The following is a 26,600-nucleotide window of genomic DNA, read 5'->3' as shown; positions in this document are numbered from 1 at the left end:
CCCTCTGGATTCTGTGAGCATGAGGATCTCTTTGCTTGTGATAACGCAATCAACATCTCGGGCTCCTCGTCCCGGCATGCCGCTTCCTGCCCAGACAGCGTCTGTCAACTCCTCACGGCTTGCCTCTAATTTCTTGTCGAAGCATGGCATCACAGCGAGATGCCATATCCTGTCTGGTGGAATCCCCAGCTGACGACTGAGAGTTGTCTTCAGCAGCGTGCCCATCAGAGCTTGTGGTGACTTGACTTTCGACAGATGGGGCAGGACATATGGATGTGTCTTCTCCGCATAGCATACCCAACCCGGACATGACGATGTCAAAATTGGTTTCGGTCGTGATGACGCTGCATTCGTCACTTCATCTGCGCCGAGCACAAGACACGCCTCCCGGGCAACGTTGGTATCTACTACCCATGTGAACCCATTCCCCCACCTGCCACTTGCTCTAAGACCCTCATGTCCCCTGAATAGCCTGTCAATCATGTATCCGGCTTGACGTTCTGTGACTCCATTTCCACAAGCTGCAGCGAGGCTAGCTCTAGTTTGGGGTGCTACACTAGCAACGAGGAGCTTCCGCGCCGGATCTTCTAAACCCTCCACGCCAAACCTGCCATTCGCATCCGGACCGGTGACTCGCAAGGCTGGGGCCGAATCCAGCACGTTGATGACTTCGCTGTGGCTTTGAAGACTGACGAGAACGGCTTCAGCAGAGGTGACACAGCCTGAGCAGGCAAGGCAGTCTGTCAGGGATATTTGGGCAGGGCCCGCGTTTGTAGGTTGTTGGCCATCGAGGACGACTTCATGTTCTAGAGATGAGTCCTGCGGCGGCGCGCTGGGGAGTGTCTCGACTGGCTTGATGCACGCGACACCAGGACTTATGAAGTCGTTCAAATCGTCGGCAGAGAGAATGGCGCTCATCGCGAGTGGCTCGAGTCGTCTGCCTCGGCAGCGGTTGTCGATATGAGGATGTGTTGTTCGTCTGTTTCAAGACACTCGGCGCGGGGCACGAGTCGGGGCGTTTGCTCCAGGTAAAAGAGAACGATTTTTACCATGCACTCAATGTAGAACGGCACGTAGTATATCAAGACAGTGTCGAAGGGGAGGGGGCGGACGTTGTGTGGGCTTGAGGGAGTTTGCCTGACCAGTCCGGAGATGCGCATATGTTCTTCTAGTTGGTTGCTTTGAAATTCGACTTTGCGACTTTCTTAGTGGATTAGACATTTCACAGCGAGATCGGCTTCTGGCGGGTGGCGGCAGACCCCCGTCGCTGCTCGGGACTTCTGGGGACCCTTGGCCAATCATTTACCCCCCAGCTGCATGACGTCGTTACAGTGTCTTAGCAACACCAGCCTCAACTGCCAGCTTCAGTAGCTTTCAGCTATTTCACTCTAGAAAGGACACTCTTGCTACACTATAAATCATATATTAATCTTTTACTCGATCAGACGGCCATAAGCCCTGAGCCCTCATTATACTTGTATTAATATTCACCGAGCCACCAAATACTCAGGAACCATGGACGTAAGTCAAGGCCCTCCAAAGTGGGTGTCTCTTGATATGAACTGACAAGGTCGATCGAAGGCCGTATCTGCCTATGCTTTCGGAACTGCAGCTTGGATGACAGTCCAGGCGACGCCTCTCCTACTATGGCCAACCTTCATTTCCTCTTTGCTCACGCCAGACTACCAGCATGCTAATGGTTCGTTGTCTGATTGTCATGGTTGTACTACTTCGCACCCAGAAACTGATTCCCGTCTTTTAGCTGTGGAGCAGTACTTTGCTCGCTCGTTGGGATTGTCTCAGCTTGCAGTTGGACTTCTTGTAGTGGTTCTGTCAGGAGCGCTGCCGCTCACCTCTCTCGTTGACAGTAAGTCTCGCTCCTTGATTGATTGTTCGGCAACACCTGACTGACATCCTCTTCCAGCGCCATCTGACGCGGTGTCGCCATACGCCAACGCCGTGATTCTCATATCTACCTTGTATCACGCATTTGAGGCGTTCTACAGTTATGCCAGGTTCAACGTCACCGGCCAAGCTGGCTACGTCTTTGGTGCAGTCGGCAGTGGCGTGTTCGCTGCCTTCGGACTCTGGGTGCTCATGTTCGGTTCCGACAAGGGACATATCAGCAGGAGAACCGGCGCGGACAAGCGCACAAGTGGTTTCCCCTTCGGCAATTCAGAAGCAGAGAAGCGGAAGAAGGCAAAGGGCCTGTAGTTCGGGCTGCGAGTCGGTCAAAACATAGAGCTGCAGGTTGTGAGGCGGCGGTGGACTTGAGCGCGGAACGTGAATTCTTCTTACTGCTCAGCTCTACTGAGGCAAGACTCAAACCCGCCGAGGAGATAAAACCCCTGTAAAATAGTAATATCGAAAAGTGACAATTCATAATTCTAAAGTTTTACATTTAGCTTCCAGCATTAGCCAGCCCTAGGGAAGTATCGAATCCGGAACGCCGTGGTCTCAGTCCTCGTGGCTTGTCGCTCACATTTTGTTTCCATCTATACACTTGAGAGATCAAAGTCTCAATGAGACCTCTCGCCTCGACCAGAAAATATTTAGTCCTCAACCTCGATCTCCTTCTCAGCCTCGACGCCCCCGTTCTCAACAGTAACGGTTGCCTCGTCTGCGCTTCCAGCGCCGTTCACAACGACATCGGCCACTCCAGAGAGCACTTGCCTCCTCCGGCCATACCAGTCCATCTCGCTCTTGATGACCTGATCCAATAGCACCTCCTTTTCCAACCATGCCTTCTTGTACACATCCTCCCACTTCTTGCACTGCTTCTTGAGCTCCTCGCCATCTTTCTCTGCCCACCGCACCTGCCGCCTACACAGAGAGTGGAGTTGCTCAAGAGGCAAGGCAATCTCCTTCGCAGTAAAGCCCTGCTCTTCAGTGAGAGGAGTGAAGAGGTCCGCAATATCATCCGCATTTGACCCATCGTCTATGGCATCGTCCTGACCGGCCGCGTGCGACTGCGGCGTCTTGATAATGATCTTAAGTTTCGCAGACTTGCCCGCTGGTCCGCCGCCGGCCTGCATGCTTTTTGGTACTGGGTCTGATGGTCGGAGCGCTTCTGTCTCGTGAACAGTTCGCATATGCTTCGCGAGGGCATCGGAACGCGTGAAGGCGCGGTCGCATTCTATAATTCTTGTCAGCTGCGTTGCACAAATGTGTTCTTTACTTGGTCTTACCCGGTAGATAGCAGTAGAACGGCTTCTCCCTTGTATGGCTTCTCATATGCGCCTTCAATGCGTATCCGCTAGCATGTGGCATGCTTTTCCGGTTGCAGCCAATCCATTCACACGTGTACTTCTTTTGTCGGCCCTCGATATGGTCATTATGAATGTGTTCGACAAGTTTGTCCATGTTCTTCAAATCACCAGCCTTGCATCCCTCCCATGCGCAGACCGTCACCTGCTCCTGAAAGTCGTCCTCCTCGAGTCGCACGTTGATCGGGGAGCTGGGAATGTCGCCCGAAGAGTCGGAAGATACATCGATTCCCTCGAGCGGATCCGGCTCGGGATCTGGCTCTGCGACAATGGCTGACGAAGCCGTAGAACCACCACCGAGTTTTAGTCGCTTCGCCGGGGGCAGCTCTGTCTCTTCGACGTCTTCTTGGACATCATCATCGTAGACCTCGGCATCTGAGGATGCCATTGATGACAAAGGGGAGTCCGGCGGGGAGTCGCGCCTCGCCATTGTGAAGGAATCTCGTAGGCTTATTGACCTGCAGATATTGCCGGTCTTCGAGATTCGTTTGTCGCTATTCAAACGGAGATTGCGGCTGGAATCAGGATAAACTTCGGAGACGAGAAATTACTTGATGAATGGCCAGCACACAAAATATGCCGATGAAGGCGCCGTCGCGTGTTGTATGCGGATTCTAATGATGAATAGGACAACAGATCAGAAAATGGTGCCTCGCCTCACTCGAGCTGGCGCGTTAAAGTCAGGGAGGTTGCATGGTCAGGTCTAGAAAAAGCGATTGTCGCGAGCTCGGACCACCAGGTGTCCGATCTACCTAACTAAAATTAATAGTGCTCTGAGTTAGGCTTTTGTTTATCACCCCGCCATTGCCCCCCCAAAACCACAACATTTCTTCCAGGCCTGTGATACACTGCATCTGCAACTGTCCGCTTCCCACAGGCAACTTCACGCACTTGTGCATATCAAGGCTCTGTTATAATAGTATTTTGCTCTGTCACTCGCAATATGGCTCCAACCAAGGTCTTTTCCCTGGAGGGAAAGGGCTTGAAGCTCGACACCGCCGCGGACCTCGAGCCTCATATTGCTGAGCTTCGAGCGATGGACGATGTGGAGGAGGTCAGACTACTGGGAAACACGTTGGGCATAGGAGCATGCAAGCTCCTTGGTGAGGTCCTTGCTACAAAGAAATCACTCCAGGTATGTATGCCTCAGCATGTCGACTGCGGGCCGACGATATTGACCAAGAATAAAGGTTGCCAATCTCGCCGACATTTTCACAGGTCGACTTCTCAACGAAATCCCCGAAGCTCTATCTTCCCTGCTCACATCTATCCTGAACCTACCAAACCTACGAACTATTAATCTTAACGATAACGCCTTTGGCTTGAACACCCAAGCTCCTCTCGTCGCCTTTCTGGCTGCACATGTACCTCTTCAGCACCTCTACCTGAACAACAACGGCCTTGGTCCCCATGCTGGCATCCTCATTGCCGACTCGCTCTCAGAGCTTCATTCGAAGAAGGAGGCTGCGCGCAATGAGGGCAAGGATGTCCCATACCTCGAGACCGTCATCTGCGGTCGCAATCGTCTCGAGAACGGCAGCATGACTGCCTGGGCAAAAACGTTCAGCCTACACAACAAGGTCAAGGAGGTCAAGATGGTTCAGAACGGTATCCGTCAGGAGGGCATCTCACATCTCTTGAGCGAGGGTCTCAGCCATGCTTCCGAGCTCAAGGTTCTGGATCTTCAAGACAACACCTTCACCCTCCTCGGCGCTCGGGCTTTGGCAAAGGTAGCACCAAGCTGGTCTCAGCTTAAGGAGTTGGGCATCGGCGACTCGCTTTTGAGCGCAAAGGGTGGAGTACTGTTGGGAGAGGCTCTGTCCAAGGGCCAAAATAAGAGCCTGGAGATTCTTCGTCTGCAATACAACGACATCACCTCAAAGGGTGTGGAGGCACTCGCCAAGGCGGCAAAGGAGGCACTACCTGCTCTCAAGAAGATTGAGCTCAACGGCAACAAGTTCACAGAGGAGGATGAGGGTATAATTCTGCTACAAGAGCTCTTAGAGGAACGTAAAGAGAAGTTCGGCGGCGATGTTGTCCTTGAAGATGAGTGGGGTCTGGACAGCCTTAGCGATCTCGAGGAGGAGGACTCTGATGAGGAGGAAGAGGAAGACGAGGATGAGGATCAGGACGTCGAACCAGAAGAGCGTGCTGAGAAGCTTGTAAAGGAGGCCGAGGAGGCACAGGAGGAGCCGGTCATCCAGGAAAAGGACCAGGCCGTGGATGACTTGGCCAAGAAGCTCGAGAAGACCGGGATCTAAGGTCGAGTACACCCCATGGCAGAAATACCGACCAACATCTACGACGGATAGAACTTCAGACAATCAGCCCTAAAACATGTAGACGATACCCCCAATACATTCACTTCCCCAAGCTCAAGTCTGTCGCAAGCTCCAGTGCGGATGGTCCCGTGAAGGCCGCTTCGAACTTCCGAGGTACGAAGCAATGCACGTATTCTCAGCTGATTGAACTAGCAGCACTTGACAGCACCGCCAAGTACGGTGTCACCAGATAAAGGGACAGGCCAATATGTGGGCAGGTTTGCTGTGCATTATGGTTCGTTGGGGTTGGCCGGCATCTCCCCAGACTTTGTGCTCTGACAATCACACCACCTCTCCCCCACAAATGAGGCGCCTGGAGCATCACCACTGAATCGCGATACTAGCCGCGTGACCACGGAATAGCAAACATATAAGTGACAGAAGGAACGTAAATATACTCTGGTGGCTTTGGTATCTGCTTTGAGCATACAATACATCAATTGAATACACACTAAGACCACAACTTGAACATCAATCCTGCATCGCATAGCAGAGCACTACTACCGAATATGCCGAATTTTGTATTATTCGAAACAACCGAGTCGGTAATAGAAATTCTCTGGGATATTGCCCTTGCGTTCTTTATTGTTCGGCTAGGCTTCATCTACTTCCTGGTCACATTTGCTTCCGGAACTCTCCTATCGTATCTAGCGTACAAGCAATGGATGCCCGTCACGCATCTCACCACTCCGCAGTCTGAGCTGGCCCTCATCCCCTTCATGCTGGTCTTGTCAAGCCTCTGGGCGCGCTACACCATAGTCCACTATGAAATCCCGCGCGTGCCTGCGTTCAGGTTAGCCATTGGAGGCATGGGGCTGGCTTTCATGGTGGCTGCCGAGTTCGTGACAGCGTGCGTCTTGTACGAAGAGGGCCACGGAGACTGGCTCTTCGAGACAGACCTCAACACGGGCGTGGCTTTCGCGGTCTTGCTGGGCGCCTTCGCGCTGATGCCGACCATTCAGATGCTCTTTGAGAACAAAGAGCAGGAGCCTGCGGGAACGTATCACGGGCACGAGAAGAAGCCTCTCACGGCGGCAGTGTAAGTCCTACCAATGTTCAAGGTGGTTGGGCGAAAGCCATTTGTCTCTAACGGAAGACTAGACCTCTTGTCAACGTGGCGGAAAAGAGGGAAGCCAGGGAGAAGAAGTCCAACTAAGAATGAGATGTCTCATGCCAGTTGTTAGTGGACAAGACCCGCTCGACAGGGCTGGGACTACTAGCTTATATGTTTATTGAACGGGGTGTTCTTACGAGAAAATGACGAAGGGAGGAGTTTTGTTCACGAGAAAGATGCTACAAGGACTCTGTTGGCAACTGCATCTTGCAGTCATCTCTGAAATCGTGTACACGATTTGGTGGGCGGCGTTTTTGATTTAAGTCATGAAGGAAATCATATTGCGAAGAGTACCTAATCCGGCCTGCCATATGGAGTTCTCGATAGGTTTGGGGAAATGGCGGCTTCTGGTACCTGGGATGGTCCGCCCTTTGGCTATTGTAAAATTGACATGAACACACATATCTTACGGTTGCACAGTATTAGAAGCATGTGCCATGGTGGTCTCCCTTGCGTGGTAGGCGAGCTCGCTTAGGATCTCCTGGATTTGCTCTAAACTTGCCGCATAATTACATGAGCCAACTCCAATGATGCTTCGTTGCACTCTTGCGAGAGACTTTCTGAATGAGAGAACGTTACCTAGAATATTTCAACAAACTTCCGCAACTCAAGTCAAGTAGCATTGAGCAAATTGACAAGCAGAGCGACTTGCCCAAGTCGATCATCGTTGGCCGTTGCAACGTTGGGGCTACCTTATTTGCCTTAACCTTATTCCCCTGCAGACACTAATGCAGCCACTATAACTATGCCCTTGCAGCAGCAGGCATGCTGCGCGAAGGGACTTCCTGCAAGTCTCGAAGCGCCTCCCTTCAACAATGTTGGCTCATTAAGCCTCTCAACGGTTACGTTTTCATCAAGGTTGTTAAGATGAACTTCTCGTCGATCATTGTGGGATTTTGACAACAGGAGAGCAGCTCTCCTTCCTGGGGCCAGAGCAGCCTACGGTAGAAAGGCTCTGGAGAATGCCTTCGATTTACGATGCGACCAATCCGCTTCCTCCTCACCACCATATCGATCTCGAGCTTCTTCACCAAGATGGAGACTTCCCCGCGCCGCCGAGCAGTGCTTGGCTCCTCCGGGAGTGAGATTCTCCGTATTGCAGCGGAGGGAGCAATAAGGAGCGTTCTATCGCAAAGGTTGCGACCCCTAAGGTTGAAGTGGCTTGCATTGACCCATTGATTCCCGGGTATTTGGTCCACCTGCTCTCGACTTCATCCGCGCACATCTCCCGTCTATACTTGGGGACTGCTATAGCATTGTTTCAAGTCCCCGAGGAAGCCCAAAGGCTACTCCTCATATCGCCCAGGCGTATACCAGTGTATGCTGCTACAGACTCGACTATCCCTTCGGCCATTCCAGAAAATTTCCTTATTCCATTCTTCATCAGGACCCGGCCCGCAGGCCCTGAGTCTCTCGTGTCGAGGTCTCTCGGCTAAAGGGTGTTCGAGTTTAGATTACGAGATGGAGCCCTCAACCACCGTTTGGAAATCTTTAGGAGCCTCTAGACTGTGTCTCAGATGAGTGCCATTTCATATTTTAGGGCGGCCTGCGCCTGGCGACATGCCTGGCGGAGGTCTAGTAGTCTCCATTCCAGTGCACCTGCCAGAGACACACTGCTACTGAGGTTGGCGAGCTGGACCGCCGCTCTACCTTCATTCTTTTGTATGGCAATCCAGAGAGGTCGGGGGCTTGAAGAGGGATATCTAAACCGTTCGTTTCTCCTTGCTATGGCCTTGCCTGTTGTTTGAACTTTCGAGTTACCAGTCCTTACCTCGTCCTCTTCGAAGAAAGAAAAGAGACGAGTAAAATTGTCAAGATGTTGGCAAAGGTACTCCTTGCCGTCGCTCCTTTACTCCTGGCCTCGCCAGCTAGAGCGGCGCCGAGAGCCCTCCAGAAGGATGACGTCGTCTGCGTCGACGTCCCAACCGAGACAGTTACCGTCGTTAGCACTGTTTATGGCGGCCCAGCACCGTCAGGGGATGTTATCAGCGAACAATTCAGCCCTGTGGCCACTGTGACTGGTATTCGGCCTGAATCCTCGTCCGGGTCGACCTCTACCAGGGCCGCTGCAGCCGTGCAGACTGCGACTGGCAACATCACCGAAATATCTGGTGACAAGCCTTCCGTATATCAAAACACTCTCTATTTCACAAATTGGGGCATATACGGGGCAGATATGCAACCTCAGTCAATACCTGCTGCCGATGTGACACGCCTCCTTTATGCATTTGCCGACATCGCCAGTGATGGCACGGTGTAAGTCTTGGTCAACAACTTCCTGCCCACCTGTCCTCGTAACTAATCATGCTTTAGAAAATCATCAGACACTTACGCCGACCTGGAGAAGCATTACTCAACTGATTCGTGGAACGACTCAGGCAACAATGCGTATGGTGTAGTTAAGCAACTTTACATTCTGAAAAAGAAGAACCGCAAGTTCAAGGTTCTTTTATCCATTGGTGGCTGGACATACTCACCAAAGTTTCCTCCCGTCGCAGCTACAGAGGCTGGACGCCAGAAGTTTGCATCAAGTGCCGTCAAGCTGGTCGGAGACTGGGGCTTTGACGGAATCGACATCGACTGGGAGTATCCAGCAAACGCGGCGGAGGCTCAGAACTTCGTCCTCCTCTTGCAGGCGTGTCGCCAGGCTTTTGATGCCTATGCCGCGCAGTATGCTCCGGGATACCACTTTATTATCACAATTGCCAGTCCCGCTGGTCCTACCAACTATAACAATATGGACATGGCAGGAATGGACCCCTGGATCGACTCATGGAACCTGATGGCATACGACTATGCTGGCTCCTGGGACTCGACCTCTGGACATCAGGCAAATATCTACTCCAACCCTCAGAACCCAGTAGCAACGAAATTCAGCACAGAGCAGGCCGTTCGTGACTACATAGTGGCGGGCATCTCCTCGAGCAAGATCATGATGGGTCTTCCCCTATACGGTCGCTCTTTTGAGGCAACGTCTGGCATTGGACAGACTTACAACGGCGTCGGGCCCGGTACCATCCAATCCGGCGTCTGGCTGTACAAGGACCTCCCACGGGCCGGCGCGACCGAGGTGTACGATAATACGGCCAAGGCCAGCTACAGCTACGACTCCTCCTCCCAGGAGCTCATCAGCTACGACAACGTCGCCAGCGCCATCCAGAAGAGTCAGTACCTGCTCAACAAGGGACTCGGCGGAGCCGTCTTCTGGGAGGCCAGCGGCGACGCCACGGGTGCGCAGAGCCTGGTGCACACGCTCGCGACGCAGATGGGCAACCTCGACTCGAGCCAGAACCTGCTGAGCTATCCGGCGAGCCAGTACGATAACATACGGAACAACATGCCTGGGTCTTGATTAGTTGATCGCTTTCTCTCTCCTCCCCCTTCGCTTCTTCGACTGACCCAGACGGGCCTCTGGGTATTAGTGCGCATCTCAAACTCTTTGTATCTTTTGGTCCATGATATAAACGCTTGCAATGTGACATACGTCTCTTTGGAAAAGATCTGGGGAGGTAGAAAACCCTCTGATCTGTTCCTCGGTTTACTTGGGCGTTTTTGGGTATGATCTCTTCATATTTGGCATTAGCATAGAGTCATATAGAGAAAAATCTCATCGAATGATATCCATCTTGAGCAACATCCCTCGTGCGAACGTATGTAGAACAACCATTGTGAGAAGTGACAGTCTCGTAATTTGCTATTCTCCCGTCTCCCAAACAGCAATCACAAGTAAAAGACAAAAAATTGCTATATGCAAATCTCAAACCTTGGTTGGTTCGAGTCTTGTGCGTCTCCCAGCAACTCTATCACTTTGGACACGGTTGCAACTTCATAAACTCAACTGAAAGTACAGATCTGAAAACTGCCCCAGAGCTGCTTTGGTTGGACGTGTGTCTTGACACTTCGGACAGATCACTCACAACTCACATCGATCCCCCGTCTTACCAAGTCGGCACTGTGCATGCGGTGATAGTGACGATGCTTCATTTACATAGCAATAATAGCACACCAAATAGCAGGTACACACAATGGGAAACGATGTAAGTTAACTCGCTGTATTGGCTCGAATTGAAGTTCGCTTTGGTTTCCTCAACTCAAGGCTGCGGCGACGTCAAGCGAGGAGTCATCGTCGCGGGTTCGACAAAGGAGGCCAGATCTCCTGTCTCTGCCTAACGGATCGGGAACGGATTTGCTCGGGACGCCACGCTTTCCTCTGCGCCAGGCCCAGACATTCGTCCTTGAACAATGACAAAACTACAAGAAAATCCTCAAAATGTCAAAAGGTAATGACTTGCTACCTGAATCAGCTCGCAGCGCTCGAGCGCACTGCATCGCGACCATATAGAGCGGAGACTGTGCAGCCCCTGAGTAGCGACGGGCGAGATGTTGATGTTCAACATCTTCAGCCCACTGGCATGGGTGTCCCTCCTCTATGAGCTTATCCCGAGTAAGTCAGCCACCCTGCGAGGCCACATGCTGTCCAGAATGCTTATCCGACAAAAACAGTCTTGGTGCTCCTCGCCAATGCGGTCTTCATCCTCTCGGAAGAGCGATTCCTGGCGCGCATAGGCTGGAGGCATCCCGCGGAGATGTACGGCGCGGGAACCGCGTGGACACGGACGAGGAACACTGTCGTCTCGACGATGAATGGACTCAGGATGCCGGCGCGAGGTGAGTACCTGAGGACTGAGGACGGTCTGCGGAGCGGCCGAGTACTGACGCGGGATAGTTGTCCTCATCCTGCTCAACTCATTCATTATTATCATGAAGTTGATCTGGTAGGCAGGGCGAACATAGAGTATATCTGTTACAGCGGAAAAGAAACAGGGAGCTGGCCATATTGGACTAAGATTTATGAATTGATATGTTTAGACCTTGCAATGCTAATGAAGTATTACGAACAAATGAACTCCCAGTACCCGTCCATACCCAGCGTGCGTGAAGAGAGCCCCCAGTATGCGTATTTCGCGGAGCCCTTCCCGGCCCCTTACTCGATATACGTCTTCCTCTCACCCATCATGTCCCATGTGTCCGGGGTAGATCCTCGCAGCGTAACAACGTCTCTCATCACGAAGCATAACTCGCCAGCCCCGTTTCCCATCATCACGCGAGGATGAACGCAAAATAACCTGTATGATAGTCTCAGAACTCCGTTCAAACTCCCCAGCAATGCTTCACGTATATAGTCCCTCGCTCCATTTGCGGGCTCAGGGGGTCACGGGCCAGGTGTTTTCTACGCAGCCACACTGCGACCCATCGCCGTGCCCCATCTGAACCGCCTCAGCGTGCCGCCGGGTGTCCCCCTGACGAGATCCTGGCCGCACGAGGTGGCATTAGCACCCGCGCCGGACGTGCCCCCGCCCATCCCCAGCCCGGCCTCCTGCCGTCCGACTTCCCGGCCAATCACGTAGCCGGCGCCGAAGCCGACGACCGAGACGAGCACCACGACGCCTGCGCTGACGACCCAGGACAGCAGCGTCGGGCTGAGGAACGTCGCCGTCTCCCCGTCGATGGCGGCCGCCGTCTTCTTCTTCTTGGTGGCGCGCGCCGGTTTCGACTGCGTGGCTGCGGCCCTCTTGCTCTTGTCGTCGCGAGACGACGCCGAGGCGGGGCCGCTGGGAGCGCTGGAGTTGGACGCCGTCCGGCTTTGCTGCGAGACCCTGGGGGGAGTCTTGCCGGTTGGCGGCTGCGCCCTCGCAGACTGCTCTGCCATCAGCTCGGACTCGTCGACGAGCCGAAGTTCCATGGGTTGCGAGCTGGGACCGACGCCAGTGCCGGTTAGTGGGTTAGATGAAGGACCAGCAATGGTATCCTCCTTAGATTTAGGTAGTCCCCTGGCCGCAGCGGCGCAGGAGAGCAGAGTGGTGAGCGATGCCCGCAATGCGGCATCGTTATCAGCTTGGTAAGACGGGGACATGAAGTTCGGGTGGTTGCGGTGGACGCGTGTCTGTGACCGTTGGGACATGGACGGGCGGCCATAGGGAGGGTGGTGGGGGATGGCGGAGCTGGTGGAATGGCTTCTCTGCGAGAGATGGTTGGGTGGGTGGGAGAATGCATTCGGCTGTGGCCTGAAGACCGGGGACTGAGACGGCCTCCCCAGGGCCGTGGCATTCTCGTCGTCGTCGTCTGAGTCCGAGTCTGCGGGCGCACCCACGGCCGTCTGTTGACGAAGCAGGCTGGGCCGGCTCTGCATGTTCTCCGTCGACGATGTCATCAGCCTGTCCTCCTCGCTCTCCGTCTCATCGTATTCGTCCTGACTACTCGTCCCCGCCTGCGCGGCGCTCTGGCTTACTATGTACGAGGGCGGGACGTGTGGCTGTTGCAGCCGCCGCCGTCTTGGCGGGTACGACGAGGCGCCTCCGACCCGGAGGCCGGTGGTGACGATCTCGTCTCCGATCGAGGAGAGGGACGACGAGGAGGGCTGGGATGCGATCTCGACCCAGGATTCTGAGCGTGTTAGCGGTGCTGGACGCTGATGATGGCGGCCGGCGGGCGCGGCTGGGGACTGACCGTCATTCCTGCGATGTTGAGACATGGCAGCGTCCGATCGCGCAATGCTCTCTGAGATGACCCTAGAGTTCTCGGCGGTGCGCTCACCGCCGTGACGGCTCTGCTGGCCGGATGATGAGGACATTTCGAGCAGAAAGACTAGATGGACTAGGAAACAAAGAAGGTGAAGAGGAGCAAGCCTCTAGGGAAATGAATGATGACTGCTTATTGCCTGGGACGGGCAGTCCGTCGAGGCGGTGTCTTGGGGATTGTTCCTCTTGCTGAGCAGCAGCCCCGCGCCGGGCCTGTCTTATCGATGTCGGCGATAAAGGAAGGTGGATAGACGATCCCTTGAGTTCCGTCTACCGTAACTTAAGTAAGCCGACGAGTTGATGGATAGCCCCGGCTCTTCAGAATTGAGTGTTGCCGTCCTCCTCAAGATCTGGAAATGCGCGACGGACTCGAGGTTGGAAACATCAGAGGTAGTGGTAAGAGATGCACTGCCAGACCGCTCCGGTGAATGGAGAAGGGCAGGCCCAGGGCAGGGCAGGCGTCTAGCGGCAGTTGAGGCTTTGTTGTCTTTGTCTTGGCTGAATGAATTCGGCCTTGGAAGTGGTGGTGGGCGCTGCAGCAGGTACATCCATCCACATCCACAATCCGCCCACCTCAAAAGAGAGGGGACCAAGACGGGGCCCTCTTCAGTGGTCAAGTGCCCACGGGTGATCAACCCCCCCAACCCAGACAGCGGTGCCGGGTGATCTCACTGGCTGGCGTGTGGCAGGCTTGTCCGCTAAAGGGAGCGGAAGCAAGGACAAGGTTGCCAATGACGCGATGCGATGCGATGCGATGCGACGCCGGTTTGGCTTTGGCTTTGGCTTAGCCTCTGTCGAAGTTGGATTGTGTATCGGCGTAGTCTACTTCAGAGTAGGTAAGTAGGCGGGACAAGCGTGCAAATGCGCTGGTTTGGCTGCAGGTATTGTTTCATCGACACCGGTTCTCGGACCACGAATGGGGGGCTATCCGCTATCTACTGCATAGTAACGCATAGTACATACAGTACTACACAGTACAGACAGAGCATTGCAGTAGGGATGGGTCTTGAAGAATTACGGCCATTTCTGTAGAAGAGGAGCAAAGTGGAATGTTGTTGTTCACTCAATGAGTCGATTCTTTCAACGTCGTCCACTTGGTCCTACTTCTCATTACCTACTCACTCCACTTAATGTTGTTGAGCAACGCGCGGAGAAACCCTCTCATCTCACAGCGAGGAGCAGTCGGCAGATGAGTTGCGGTGTACATGAGACAAGAGCCAAGAGCAGAGCCAACCTGAACTCACAGAGCAGGCTCTTCTTGGTGGACGCACCAGATACCTGCATGTCTGAAGAGTCTCACTCGCAAAAGATGGCTATCATCTATGACAGATAGACACGATTTAGGCGACCCTAACTGACAGCACTTACCTCCATACTTAGATACCAACAGTACCTCAGTAAGGGACTTTACCTCTCTGTGTGGCGCACTTGTCTTGTTCAAGATGGCCTAGATAATCTAGCGGGAAATTCCAATTCCAAGTCCAATTTGGGATGTCCTTCCCAACAACCTCCCAGTACAGTAGAATCCCATCCTACAGAAGCAGAAGCAGAGGAGGGGTCGTGGTGGGTGACCCCTCTTACCGCTATAGAATAGCGCGCGCGCGCTATCAGCAGGGCGGAGCTTACACCCCATGATAACAGGCCCCACTATCCCAGCCATTCCCACGCGTATCTCTGCTCTCTACACGCCCCAACAGGCCTAATTTAGCTCATGATCATTGTCACTTGCAGACCGAACCAGGAGGCAGGACCCCGGAAAGAAGGCTGAAATGGTGCTGTGTTCTAAGGGTCATTTGGAATGTGTTTGTGTGTGTGTGTGTGTGTGTATGTGTGAATCACTTGCTGCTTGCTGGACCCGATGACAGTGAGCAAACTGAGAACTACGAGGCACCTGTGAGCGCCTACATAATGTCAAACATGATGAGCCTTGACAACTGGCAGGTGATACTCATAGGCTCACATCTGCATATGATTCCAGTCTGGGTTCACATCTCACATAGCACAGGCGACAACTTCGTTGGTAGAGCCTCAGAGATTGATATCATTTCTTGTTTGCATTTGAAGAACCCAACAATGGGAGACTATGGACGGGGGACAAGACAAAGTACTTTTAGGGGGGTGGTATACTTACCAGCTAGACAAGTCACAACCGCAGATGTCCTTTTGCTAGCCAGCAGATATAAGAGCCTTCCGTAAACGCCAGACGTCGAGAGAAGATATAAGCCTCAAGAGTATACACAGGGAAAAAGGTCTGAAATGAGAAGAGCCGTCAAAGAACCCCACAAGCCGTCGTGACTTTGAAGCTTGGTCCGCTCCAAGATGCGCCCTGCAGAGAGGCGCATAAGGAGGTTCATACCAACTACATCAGTCAGAAGAGCCCACAGTAGCCCACAGGAGCCGACCGAAAGAAACCCATCATTACGTCTTGATGGCCCCAAAGAGCGAAGAGCATTGCCAACCAAAATGCGAGCCGGTATGTCTCAACCGACCACGAGCCCACGGATAGGAACAAGCCCACAGGTGTATCGCAACCTCTTTGCAGAGGCTTGAGTCTCAAAAGCCCACGACCCCGTGGAGGGAGTGCTACGTTTTTGAACCGACAACCCACAAAGCCCACTAGTATCTGGTGAAAGCCCTCAGTGTAACCTCCTTGCCAACTGACATGTGCGGCGAAATTCCAACAACTTCCAGTCTAGAAGATAATCTTCTTGCCCTTCTTGGCCTTCTTGCCCCTGGGACCGGGCTTCTGACGCGAGGACTCGTGGCCCACGTCATCGAGAGGCTCTTGCTTGACTTCCTCATTGACCTCCTTTTTCTAAAAGGTGATCTTCTTGCCTTGGAAGCCACCTCCACCTCCACCACGAGGAGAGCCGAAGCCACCACGGCCACCACCACGGCCACCGCGTCCACCTCGGCCACCGAAACCACCACCACCGCCTCCGCGGCCACCACCGAAGCCACCGCCCCGGCCACCGAATCCACCACCGCCACGGCCACCTCCGAAGCCGCCAGTGCGCTCAGGTCGTGGCTGGGAGTAGTCCAGACGGATGGGACGGTTGTCAATGAAGCCGCCGTTGAGAGCCTCGAATGCAGCCTTGGCATCCTCGACGGAGTGGAAGCTCACATAGCCGAAGCCCTTGAAGTCACCAGTGTCCTTATCAGTGGGCAGTCTCAGGCTCTTGACGTTAGCAGCCTCGTTGAAGAAGGCGGAAACGGACTCCTCGGTGGCACTCCACGGCAGGTTGCCGACGAAAAGGGTATCGCTCTCTGGGCTGATGGTGTCGTTGAACTTCTTGGCACGGTCGTTGGCACGGCCGGCAGGTGAGTCCGTGTTGTCCTTGGGCTTCTGGGTGGAGAAGTCGAGTCTCATGTCACGGCCCTCGAGGAAAGCACCCTGCTTCTCAGCGTGGGCCTTCTCAGCGTTCTCGGCAGAGTCGAAGTCGACGTAGCCAAAGCCTCGAGAACGGCCAGACTCACGGTCTGTGACAACGCGGGCCCCGACAATGCCGCCACAACCCTGGAACTCCTCGTAGAGAACGTTGTCATCGACCTTCCAGCCAAGGTTACCGACGAACAGAGTGGCGCTCTTGTCAGAGTCCTCAGTGCGAGTCTTCTTGAAGGGTGTAGCAACCTCCTCCTCAGCCTTACGCTTCTTGGACGGCTCCTCGACCTTCTCGGCCTCCTCAGAATCAGACTCATCTGAGTCGTCTGAGTCCTCCTCGGAATCGTCAGAGCTCTCAGAATCTTCCTCTTCGTCAGACTGGAACAGGGCATAGTTAGTACGTAGATCGGACAATGACATGTTAGAAGTGAAAACTCACGCTAGCATCAGCCTTTGCCTTGCCGTTGACAGCCTTGGCGGCAGCAGGCTTAGTCTCAGCCTCGTCCTCAGAATCGTCCTCACTGTCGTTATCAGAGGAGTCAGAAGAGTCGGATGAATCAGACTCGGCCTCAGCCTTAGCGGCGCCGTTAGTCTTGACCACGGCAGCCTCGCTCTCAGACTCGGAGTCGTCCTCGCTATCGTCCTCAGACGAGTCGCTGGAGTCGGAGGACTCATCCTTGGCGGCGGCAGCCTTGGCCTTGCCGTTGGTGACGGGGGCCTTCTTGGGGGCCTTCTTGGGGGCCTCGTCCTCAGACTCCTCGTCGCTGCTGGAGGCCTCGGAGTCGCTCTCAGACTCGGAGGACTCAGACTCGGACTCAGACTCCTCGACCTTGCGCTTCTTGCCGTTCACAGCCTTGCTGGCGATGTCCTTGGCCATCTTCTTGGACTTGGCCTCGACAGTCTGTGCGGGCTTGGTGACGCCGGCATTCTTAACAGACAGAGGATTTGACTTGGAGGCCTTGGCCTTGATTTCCTTGGTCTTGCCCATGGTGATAGAGGAGGAAACGGGAGGAAATTAATCTATCTCTAAATAAAAAATCTTGGACAGAGGGGAAAGAGAAGTACAAGGGGATGTAAGGTGAAAGTAGCGAGAAGAAATTTGCTTCCCTCAGTCTGCTCTTATAACGGATGGGGGGGCTGGATCTATCTTTTCCTGCAGAAAAAAAATAATTGCGGAGCAGTAGACTTTTTCTGCCAGGTTTAGGTGGGTTAACAACGCTCTCTGGTAAAGTCGGTCAACACACTCCACCACCTGCAATTGTTGGTCCGTGCACCGGCCTCCTTTAGCTCGGTCCAATCAACGCAGGCTCGATTCGAACCAGCCAGCATCATCCGCAAGACAGAGCTGCGAGAGATCAAGTGCCCGAGCCACGACATCACCAAGCTCAGTCAGGGTTGCAGCCGGTGGTCAGCCCGTTACTCTCTGTCTTCCAATCTCACTACTCACAATGCCTACTCCCGAGTCGGCTGCGTTCCTGGCCAAGAAGCCTACCGTCCCGCCCACATTCGACGGCGTCGACTACGATGACACCAAGAGGCTGAAGCAGGCTCAGGATGCGATCATCCGGGAGCAGTGGGTGCAGGTCATGATGGGACGACTAGTGAAGGAGGAGCTTGTCAAGTGCTACTACCGGGAGGGCGTCAATCATCTGGAAAACTGCGGTCGCTTAAGAGGTCAGTCCACTCGAGGCATCTCGATCTTGCATTGAGCCGATGTCACGGCTTCAATCAGGACGGCGAGGGATGATTCGATCTTTTGCATATATGCACCTACGAGACGAGTGGGTTCAAGAGCAGTAGGCGCTAACAGATTGACAGAACGATATCTACAACTTCTCAAGACCGCCAGAGTCAAGGGTTATCTCTTTGAGCAACAGAACTACTTCGAGAAGACTGGACAGGGACAAAGCTAAACAAGGCACAACGGCGAGTCTGAAACGATTAAAGACAATGGGATAGTCTAGCCTGCACAATGCAGAAGAGGGAAATCAAGTATTGCCGAGGGATGGGCAGCCGCTCGGAACGTATGGGAGAGCCACGCATCACGGCCTTCAGAGCCTAAAAGGCCTCATACTTGTACATAAGCCTATCAATTCTGTAAAACATGGAATGGTACTGCCAAAGATAACTTTGCATCACCCTGACTAGCTTTGTGGGTGCATTTAAATGATCGTAAGCTCTTGATGCGATGCTAGGATTGTGATAGTGCACCTATGGTCCGTAGCGCCCGCCATAGAAATTTTTCGAGCTCTGCAAACCTACCCTGAACGCTTCCAACGCAACCACCACCAGACACGAGCTGTACAAGATCCCACAGTCCGCCAGCCATGATCTGCAGGTCGTGTCTACAAAGGGCGTCGGCTCTCAGCCGAAGAGCCTTGCCATCATCACAGCCGATATATCGGTCTTTCTCCGTGGCGCGGCCCCTGCGGCAAGCATCAGTAGTTGATGCGCCGACTCCATCAGATGCATCGACGACCGCACCAGGCGACAGCGCAGCAGCCCCCGACGCAGCACAGAGCAGCGCTCTCTCCTCCTGCCCGCCTGGAACGGTGCTCAACGGACTAAATTACTTCAAGGGGAAGCAGGACCCTGTGGCGCTCGCGGACAACGAGTACCCGGCTTGGCTATGGGATTGCCTCTCGGTGCAGAAGAAGGCGAACGAGGAGGCGGAGGCTGATGCCGGTGACGAGTTCTGTGAGCAGACCTTCATATCAATGGAAAGCACCTTGAGAAATGTTGGCTAACAAGACTCTCCTTCAGCCAAATCGAAGAAGCAGCGTCGGATAGCAGCAAAGAAACAACGAGATCTCGAGGCCAAGATCATCGCGTCAGGCAACCTCGAGGCACTGGCGCCCAAAATCCCTCTACAGCAGCAGTCCATCAATCTGCCCGGCAAGTCAGATGGCGATGTCTCGGATGCGTTGTTCGCAGTGGAGAAGCGAGAAGAGCTGCGCAAGGCGATGAGGAAGGAGAGAAAGGCCAAGATCAAGGAGGCCAACTACTTGAAGTCGATGTAAAAGTGTTCGCAACTCTACAGGCCAAAGCTCTGAAAGGATGTATCATACAACTTCACGCGGAAAATGTACTTATATGGGATGCATGTATCACAACGGGCAGACTTAGCATAGATCTTTCAGGTGATCAACTATGGGTTGCTGTGAAGCCTCCTCCATTTGGTGGCATCTAATAATATGATCCACGGTGAAGTAACCGAATAGCCGGCCTGCCACAAAGGAAGGCGTCCTGACTCCTGGCTCCTGGCTCTTCATGCGTGTTCTATAACGCGGCTTCATAAATGTACAGGGTAGTAATAACATGAGGCAGCTGCCTTGATAGCCTCAATGGCACGAGATGCTCTCTCTCACTGAACACCACCTAAGTCGTGCTGACGTCCCCATTTATATCAGGGGTATAAAACCCATGATTTGAGGCTGTTGTGGAAAGAATATCACCGTCCGACAAACCTCATCACTCATCATCAGGCTCCTGAAACTCATCAAGCATATCGGGGAGTGATTCACCGGCCAACTTAAGGCGGCGTTCTGATCGCAAAGTCTTAATCTTCGTCATGACGCGCTGCTTCAAGATGTTGTTTGGTGTCGCTTCCATGATCGCCCATTGCTTCTTGATCTGGGCGTTGATCTCTCTGCAGTCCTCCTTCACGCCTCTGATGCGTTCGCGCTGCTCTCTCTCATCTGGATCCAGGTCATCGTCGTCGTCGTCATCATCATCGTCATCGTCAAAGAGATCACCGTCGACGTCGTCTTGAGTGTCTGCGTTGGCGGCTGGAGTCGCGGTATTGGTGGTCATCGGTGTTGCTCCAACCTGGGCAGGTGTCCCCTCTGTGTCCACTTCCATATCATCCTCTTCCATTGCGGCTGCCAGCTCGGCCTCGAGATCGGCCTCGTCAATCTCCACACCAGCTTCATCATCATCTTGTGTGTATCCATTGGCTGGGAAGTAGCCCTCATCGTCCTCCTCGCCTTCTGCGTCTTGATAGCCTTCGTTCTCTTCCTCTTCAGAGGCTTGAGCGGTAGTTGCTCTCCGCTCATCGACCCATTCCCACCTCGTGGCTGCCGCTTGCTGGTCCAGCTGAAGTAGCCTGGCAACCTCCGCCTCCTTGTTCATAATATCCTTATGACTTAGACGCTTGCGGAATCTGCGATGTACGCAGTCGTGCATGGGAGGAGTGAGGCCATGAGGCCATCTGTGGCCGTCCATAACCGTCTTCGGGAGCTCGATAGTCTTAGCTTCGTGCTCGCTCTTGACCTTCGCGAATACCAGTAGCATTTGGCAGAGATCAGCCGATTTAACTAGTGCCTTACGATCCCAGGTCTTCATGCCCTCGGTGATTGTGGGAAGATCTACCAGTACAGCAGCATATGGCTGTCCCCGCACAACGACAAAGGCACGGCGGTCGTCAATAAACTTTATCTTGAAGTCCGCTCCGGCGCCGATGCGTCGCTCTTCAACCTGCTTTCGTAGGTATTCGCAGTTCTCGTCCTCCATCATGCGGAACACGATCTGTTCTTCAATGATCGGATCATCCTCAGCGCCCTCCATTTCCGAGTCGTAGCCAGTTCCCGGCTCTCGCATAGGCTTCTCCCCCCCCGTCTGCTTGAGTTTGAGGGATACGACCTTCTGGGAGCCTCGACGGCTGATCTCGCCGCCCACGGAGATATTCGTCAGGCGGACTTTCTTCGCCGGCCGAGCCGTAGACGCACCTCCAGCATCATCCTCATCGCCATCATCCTTCGCACGCTTCTTCGCCGTAGGTTTCGAGGTTCGTCCAGCCTTGGTCTTAGTAATGGATGGGGGGGCTGCCTTGATAGCGGGCGCCGCTCGTGCAACCGGAGCCGGTCCCGGGAGAACGGGAGCCGCCCCGTCGGCGGGAGTTGCTGGCACGGACTTGGTCATCGTGAGCTTGATCTTGTGCTTCGTTCCGGACGGAGTAGCAGGAGTTTGACTCGGAGTAAGCGTAAGAGGAGTCTGTACAGGCTGGGAGTTGGTGATCTGAGAGACGGGGATCGAGGAGTCTGGGTGAGCAGAGGCGGTAGAAGCAGACTTGTCGACCTTGGCTCCCAAGTTGATCTTCAACTTGGGGCGAGCGGGTTTGGCGTCCTCCATATTGGGCTATTCGTTGAACAATAGGCCAGGAGCTAGGTATTCAACAATAGACAACGGACTGAAAACCTATTGTCTGTGGTGTGGGAAGTTGAATAAGGTTCAAGGATGCTAGTCGAAGGTGGCCCAAGCTTTCACTAGAGTAGTGCCTACCAGATCTCAGGCCTGTAATCGATTTCTTGCAAGGCAGGTGCGCTCTTCTTCCTAACAAGCCCCACCATCGCAAACCAGTCGCACAGCCTTTCGAGTAGGCGTGACTACATGAACAGATGAAGCTGGATCTGGTGTCAAATTTGGTGGTCAACAAAATATCCGAGTAGAGCTTCCTCGGAAGCAGCAGACTGCCCAAAATGACGCCTCCCCAAGCGGTTTACCACTCTCTCATGCGCCCGGTGGTACTCCAGATACTTCGCGCGACAGGCTATCACTCAGCGAAGCCCGCTGTCATCGACTCGCTCACGGACCTCGCAACGCGATATCTGGATATTCTGTGTCGCGAGACAGCTGCCCACGCTGCAGATAACGGTAGCAGCCTGTCGCCAACAATAGTCGATGTGCGAATGGCCCTACAGGACGCCTACGTGATCCAGCCGGAGCGAAACTGGGAGGAGCAGATGTTCTACGATAAAGAAGACACTAGAGGTGTAGACGACTTTATTGCTTGGATTACTGGCCCGCGAAATAAAGAGATCAAAAGAATTGCTTCAGAGGGTGTGGAGGAGGAAGCAACAGACTACTTGACAGGTAGGCGTCTACTCTTACTTGTGAGCATATGAAAGAGACTAATTTTGTGATAGCACTCAAGAAGAAACACAGCAAGACTATGGACGATGCGAAATACGCCGGCACGCTTTTAGGAAAGGGCAACGACCATGCTATCGTCGTCGTGGAAGGAAGTGAAGACGTGGACAGCATCAAGTCATGGATGGAGAAACGAAGAGGACCACCGAGAGAGATGACCCCAGACCTCGACTCAAGGCCACCAAGCTCAGATCTTAGTTCGATCGTGACAATAAGAGACGAGATGGATCTGTCGTCATAACGTCAGCTTATAAGCATATCGACTTGGCCGTCTTCGGACCACCATTAGCGATGGTCACTGTTTCCCCAGAAGAGGTGGTCAGTGCCAATCTCCGCACTCTCCTCTTCAAGGCATGGAGACTTTGGGTGTATGGGCTAGTTATTCACAAGACGTGAGCCTTGACAGCTGGACAACAGTTGTGTAAACAATTTTGGAGTCCGTGGAGAGGATTCTACCAAGCTACAAGAGGGACTACGATTTGATACTGCATAGCGAGGGCGTTACGGTAATAATTTCAGGCATTTTGATCGGAGATATCTAGATATTTACTACCACCTTATGAAGGTGGCATAAGACAATGCAAATCGCTTTCTTAGTTGAAGCATCTGAAGTTCCATGTATGAGTATTGAGTGCTTTTATCTGCCCGTGGTTTACTACCTCTCCACTCGTAGTTTAGTATTTCTTCATTAGCAGAATACTACCTGTCCACATTTTACTACCTATCCATCCGTAGTTTAATATTTGTCCAGTGTCCAAGTGTTTCGAACTCTACCTGTGGAATTCTGAAATCCGGTCCAGATTGAATGCCGCACTGATCAGAGCAAGGTGACTGAATGCTTGGGGAGTATTTCCCAGCTGCTCGCCGCTCCGTGCTATCTCCTCCGAGAACATCATAAGATGGTTCGAGAAGCCCAGCATATTCTCGAACAGATTGATTGCTCTCACCAAATATTTGCGGTCGTATGTCGCGGCTCTCGTCATGGCTTCTACGAGCCAGAACGTACACATGCTGAAAGCACCTTCTCGGCCACCGACACCTAGACAGTATTTAGCTTCTAGCACTAGCTAGAATTAGGAATATTTAGTCACTTACCGTCTTCTGAAAGTTCCGTGTCATATCTATAGACGAGGCCAGTACTGGTGAGGCCGCCCTTCTCAGGGGGTAGCAGGATGCGATCGAGGGTGTTGGTGAAGCGAGGATCGTTGGGTGATATGAAGAAGACCAGGGGGGCGATCAGAATGGAAGAGTCGAGCATAGTATTATTCTCGTAGCTCTGGACGAAACACTTCATCTCCGTGTTGTAGCCCTTTTCCATAATCTCTTCGTAGAGGCTGTCTCTAGCCTCCAGCCATTTCGCTCTGTTGGGACAAGGCAGGTTTCTCTTGTCAGCCAGTCGAAGACCTCGATCAAACGCTACCCAGAGCATGATTTTCGAGTAGGTGAAGTTCTGCTTGTGGTTTCGAACCTCCCAGATGGACATGTCGGGTTGGTCCATGATCGTCAGGACGTGGTCTAGCAGCTGCCTGACCGACACCCATTGGTCCCATGTTGCAGGCTTTCCATACTTGTTGTTCAAGTAAATTGCGTCGAGCAGCTCGCCATAGATGTCGAATTGCTGGTGGAAAGCGGCACCATTGCCAATGCGGACCGGCTTACTACCCCTATATCCATCAAGGTGGCCGAGCTCGATCTCCGGGATCTCTGTCTCGCCCCTGATGGTGAACATGATGGGAAGGTCGCCATCGGGTGTCCTTGATTTAAGGATCCTTTCGCTGATGAACTCCATGTAGGCATCAGCCTCCTCGATATAGCCCATCCGTAGAAGGATGTAAATCGTGAAACTGGAGTCTCGCACCCACGAGTACCGATAATCCCAGTTTCTAGGACCACCAATCTCCTCTGGTACTGAGAATGTGGGTGCGGCAACGATCGCACCAGTAGGCTCATAAGTAAGCAGTTTTAAGATCATCAGACTCCGGCTGACGACCTCGCGCCACCGGCCTTTGTATTTGCTCTTGGAGATCCAGTTGTACCAGAAGCTCTGCGTGTCGTGCTGCTGGTTGTCCAGGACGGCGGTGGTGATGTTCTCGGTAATGTGATCCGGGATGTCGTTGCGCAGGACAAAGCTGATGGCCTGGCCTTCTTCGATCATGATATGCGCCACAATGCCCTCGCCTAGCATACCTTCCCGCTTCTCCTTCTTGAAGACCACAACCGGGCACGCATCGTTGTCCCCATCACCCTTGTCTATCGACACATCCAGCTGCAGCTTGACATTTTTGCTGTGGAAGGTAACAGTCTTGGACACGGCGCCACAGGGGTCATGGACGACCTGCTCAATGGTGGTGATGTGCGGCGATGTAGCATAATCAAACGCCGGGAATATCTCGACATCGAGGCTCAGACGGCCGCGGATGCACTCGACGCGGCGGACCAGCCACTTCTTGAGCTCCTCCTGCACCCTGGTCACCTCGCGGAAGGCGTTCTGCTTCAGCCCTTTGGTCACGACGGCCGCATCCTTGGGCCGCGGGAAGAAGTCGACCAGGTCAACCACGCCGTCCTCGTGAATGTAGCGCGTCTGCAGGATGTTGGTTGAGGGTAGATACTGCTGCTTTGTGGTGCAAGCCGTCTCTACCGCTGGGGCGATGCTGAAGTGACCGCCCTTGTCCTTGTCCAGAAGACGGCAGAAGACAGATGGTGAGTCAAAATCAGGCCTGTCATGATTTGTTAGCTAGAGACCAAGCCTTGTAAGGTGAGCGCAGGAGTAGTTAGGAGGAACCCGATGCCGAATAGCCATATTCTGCTGGATAAGGGGGGAAGCCAGGCAAGGTAGGCGGATTGAGTGAGATTAAGGGGGGCTTGTACCAGCACATGAAGTCAACACTCCCATCCATGCCTACCAGGGCACATGTCCTCATGTTTCCGATCATGCCATAGTTCTCAATAGGCAGATACCCACCGGAGTGGCTTCTCAGCGGATTCAGTGTTGGGCATTGGCCGGCCATGACGACGTTGTTTACTGCCAAGCCTTGTCTTGCCTATAGCGATATTAGTACCTGGGTGTTGTAAGTGGAGGGGGAAAGATGGAGCTATGACGGACTGACGGATGGTTACTGACGAGAAGGTAGTGGACTGTCTCTTATATTTCGACGAGAGCGTGCAGCTTGCCAAATTTGAGTGCTTATTATGTAGGCAGTCACAGCAGCCGGAAGAAGCAATGCTGGACGTTGAGCTGAATTACTGCTTTAAAGACCTCACTGTCAGCTGCAATTCACGAGGCTTGGTTTAAGAGGCTTCACAATGCACCAACGGCCATGCGAGCGCAGGAAAGGTCTCAATTCCCCCGCAGCTGTAGTTGTGTGCTTAGGCGCGGGAGAATGAGTAAGCGACCAGTGATTTGAGCTTTGAGCATTGGTATGGTACAACAAGGGAAGTCATCGCGGATTTGTACCTTGTGTTTCAAAGCTCTACTTGAGCTTAAGTGGTTGGCACACTTGGATTCAGCATCCAATAGGCTATTGCTTGGCAGACGCGCTGGATATACCTCCTATGGCTAGGTACCTAAGGTAGTTAAATTGGTAGGTAGGTGAGGTAGACGATTGAGCTTTATTGGAGGTTGACGGACGTCACTGTTTGAGGTGGCCCGTCTGCAAGTTGTGGTACAGTAGAGTAGGTTCAGTTAAAGCTTGGGGTAAGGAGAAGAAGTGTCAGGCATCCCGGAGTGCAGTAAGTCCATGCACCTCAAACGCCGATTCTTGGGATGCTACGGCTCGCCCGGATATTTCTCCTATGAGTTCATCGCTCTACTGTAAGACAAAGTCGATCGATGAGAGCAGGCTGCTCCACATGGTATAGTCATCAGTGGGTTCAGGTCGCGGACTAACTGGAGTAAGAACCCTCTCACGCCAATCTCCCGAAGCCGAGGACCTTGGAGCTATCGAGTACAGCGCGAGCGGCCAGACATCTAGTTCAATCCAATGCACATGTATGGAGCATTCGATATAACAG

General features: G+C 53.3%; 10 protein-coding genes across 10 annotated transcripts; 5 read left to right on the top strand and 5 right to left on the bottom strand.

The window, feature by feature from the left end:
- Positions 1 to 1,515: 1,515 nt before the first annotated feature.
- On the top strand, positions 1,516 to 2,214 carry UCRPA7_7687 (hypothetical protein; the record flags this gene model as incomplete). The annotated part of the gene is made up of 4 exons (XM_007920211.1): positions 1,516 to 1,521; positions 1,582 to 1,699; positions 1,763 to 1,867; positions 1,925 to 2,214. The coding sequence occupies 4 exons, from the start codon at positions 1,516 to 1,518 to the stop codon at positions 2,212 to 2,214; spliced, it is 519 nt and encodes a 172-aa protein (XP_007918402.1).
- Positions 2,215 to 2,552: 338 nt separating this feature from the next.
- UCRPA7_7686 (putative zinc finger protein) lies at positions 2,553 to 3,696 on the bottom strand (the record flags this gene model as incomplete). Its single annotated transcript, XM_007920210.1, has 2 exons — positions 2,553 to 3,136; positions 3,189 to 3,696. 2 exons carry the CDS (start codon positions 3,694 to 3,696, stop codon positions 2,553 to 2,555), a joined length of 1,092 nt encoding a protein of 363 aa, XP_007918401.1.
- A 513-nt stretch (positions 3,697 to 4,209) lies between these two features.
- On the top strand, positions 4,210 to 5,527 carry UCRPA7_7685 (putative ran gtpase activating protein 1 protein; the record flags this gene model as incomplete). Its single annotated transcript, XM_007920209.1, has 2 exons — positions 4,210 to 4,401; positions 4,457 to 5,527. The coding sequence occupies 2 exons, from the start codon at positions 4,210 to 4,212 to the stop codon at positions 5,525 to 5,527; spliced, it is 1,263 nt and encodes a 420-aa protein (XP_007918400.1).
- Positions 5,528 to 6,096: 569 nt separating this feature from the next.
- Positions 6,097 to 6,743, top strand: UCRPA7_7684 (hypothetical protein; the record flags this gene model as incomplete). Its single annotated transcript, XM_007920208.1, has 2 exons — positions 6,097 to 6,626; positions 6,689 to 6,743. The coding sequence occupies 2 exons, from the start codon at positions 6,097 to 6,099 to the stop codon at positions 6,741 to 6,743; spliced, it is 585 nt and encodes a 194-aa protein (XP_007918399.1).
- A 2,134-nt stretch (positions 6,744 to 8,877) lies between these two features.
- Positions 8,878 to 10,053, top strand: UCRPA7_7683 (putative chitinase 1 precursor protein; the record flags this gene model as incomplete). Its single annotated transcript, XM_007920207.1, has 2 exons — positions 8,878 to 8,957; positions 9,015 to 10,053. The coding sequence occupies 2 exons, from the start codon at positions 8,878 to 8,880 to the stop codon at positions 10,051 to 10,053; spliced, it is 1,119 nt and encodes a 372-aa protein (XP_007918398.1).
- Positions 10,054 to 11,931: 1,878 nt separating this feature from the next.
- On the bottom strand, positions 11,932 to 12,663 carry UCRPA7_7682 (hypothetical protein; the record flags this gene model as incomplete). The annotated part of the gene is made up of 1 exon (XM_007920206.1): positions 11,932 to 12,663. One exon carries the CDS (start codon positions 12,661 to 12,663, stop codon positions 11,932 to 11,934), a length of 732 nt encoding a protein of 243 aa, XP_007918397.1.
- Positions 12,664 to 16,094: 3,431 nt separating this feature from the next.
- UCRPA7_7681 (putative cutinase negative acting protein) lies at positions 16,095 to 17,649 on the bottom strand (the record flags this gene model as incomplete). Its single annotated transcript, XM_007920205.1, has 2 exons — positions 16,095 to 17,039; positions 17,101 to 17,649. 2 exons carry the CDS (start codon positions 17,647 to 17,649, stop codon positions 16,095 to 16,097), a joined length of 1,494 nt encoding a protein of 497 aa, XP_007918396.1.
- A 2,483-nt stretch (positions 17,650 to 20,132) lies between these two features.
- On the bottom strand, positions 20,133 to 21,791 carry UCRPA7_7679 (putative transcription initiation factor tfiid subunit 7 protein; the record flags this gene model as incomplete). Its single annotated transcript, XM_007920204.1, has 1 exon — positions 20,133 to 21,791. One exon carries the CDS (start codon positions 21,789 to 21,791, stop codon positions 20,133 to 20,135), a length of 1,659 nt encoding a protein of 552 aa, XP_007918395.1.
- Positions 21,792 to 22,348: 557 nt separating this feature from the next.
- UCRPA7_7678 (putative bromodomain associated protein) lies at positions 22,349 to 22,830 on the top strand (the record flags this gene model as incomplete). Its single annotated transcript, XM_007920203.1, has 2 exons — positions 22,349 to 22,532; positions 22,586 to 22,830. The coding sequence occupies 2 exons, from the start codon at positions 22,349 to 22,351 to the stop codon at positions 22,828 to 22,830; spliced, it is 429 nt and encodes a 142-aa protein (XP_007918394.1).
- A 529-nt stretch (positions 22,831 to 23,359) lies between these two features.
- Positions 23,360 to 25,586, bottom strand: UCRPA7_7677 (putative glycosyl hydrolase protein; the record flags this gene model as incomplete). The annotated part of the gene is made up of 3 exons (XM_007920202.1): positions 23,360 to 23,628; positions 23,685 to 25,306; positions 25,552 to 25,586. The coding sequence occupies 3 exons, from the start codon at positions 25,584 to 25,586 to the stop codon at positions 23,360 to 23,362; spliced, it is 1,926 nt and encodes a 641-aa protein (XP_007918393.1).
- Between the last annotated feature and the right edge of the window lie 1,014 nt (positions 25,587 to 26,600).

Source organism: Phaeoacremonium minimum, assembly GCF_000392275.1.
Source record: "Phaeoacremonium minimum UCRPA7 unplaced genomic scaffold PA7_03_scaffold_541, whole genome shotgun sequence".
NCBI classification, from domain to species: domain Eukaryota; kingdom Fungi; phylum Ascomycota; class Sordariomycetes; order Togniniales; family Togniniaceae; genus Phaeoacremonium; species Phaeoacremonium minimum.
This window is presented reverse-complemented; position numbering and strand designations above follow the sequence as displayed.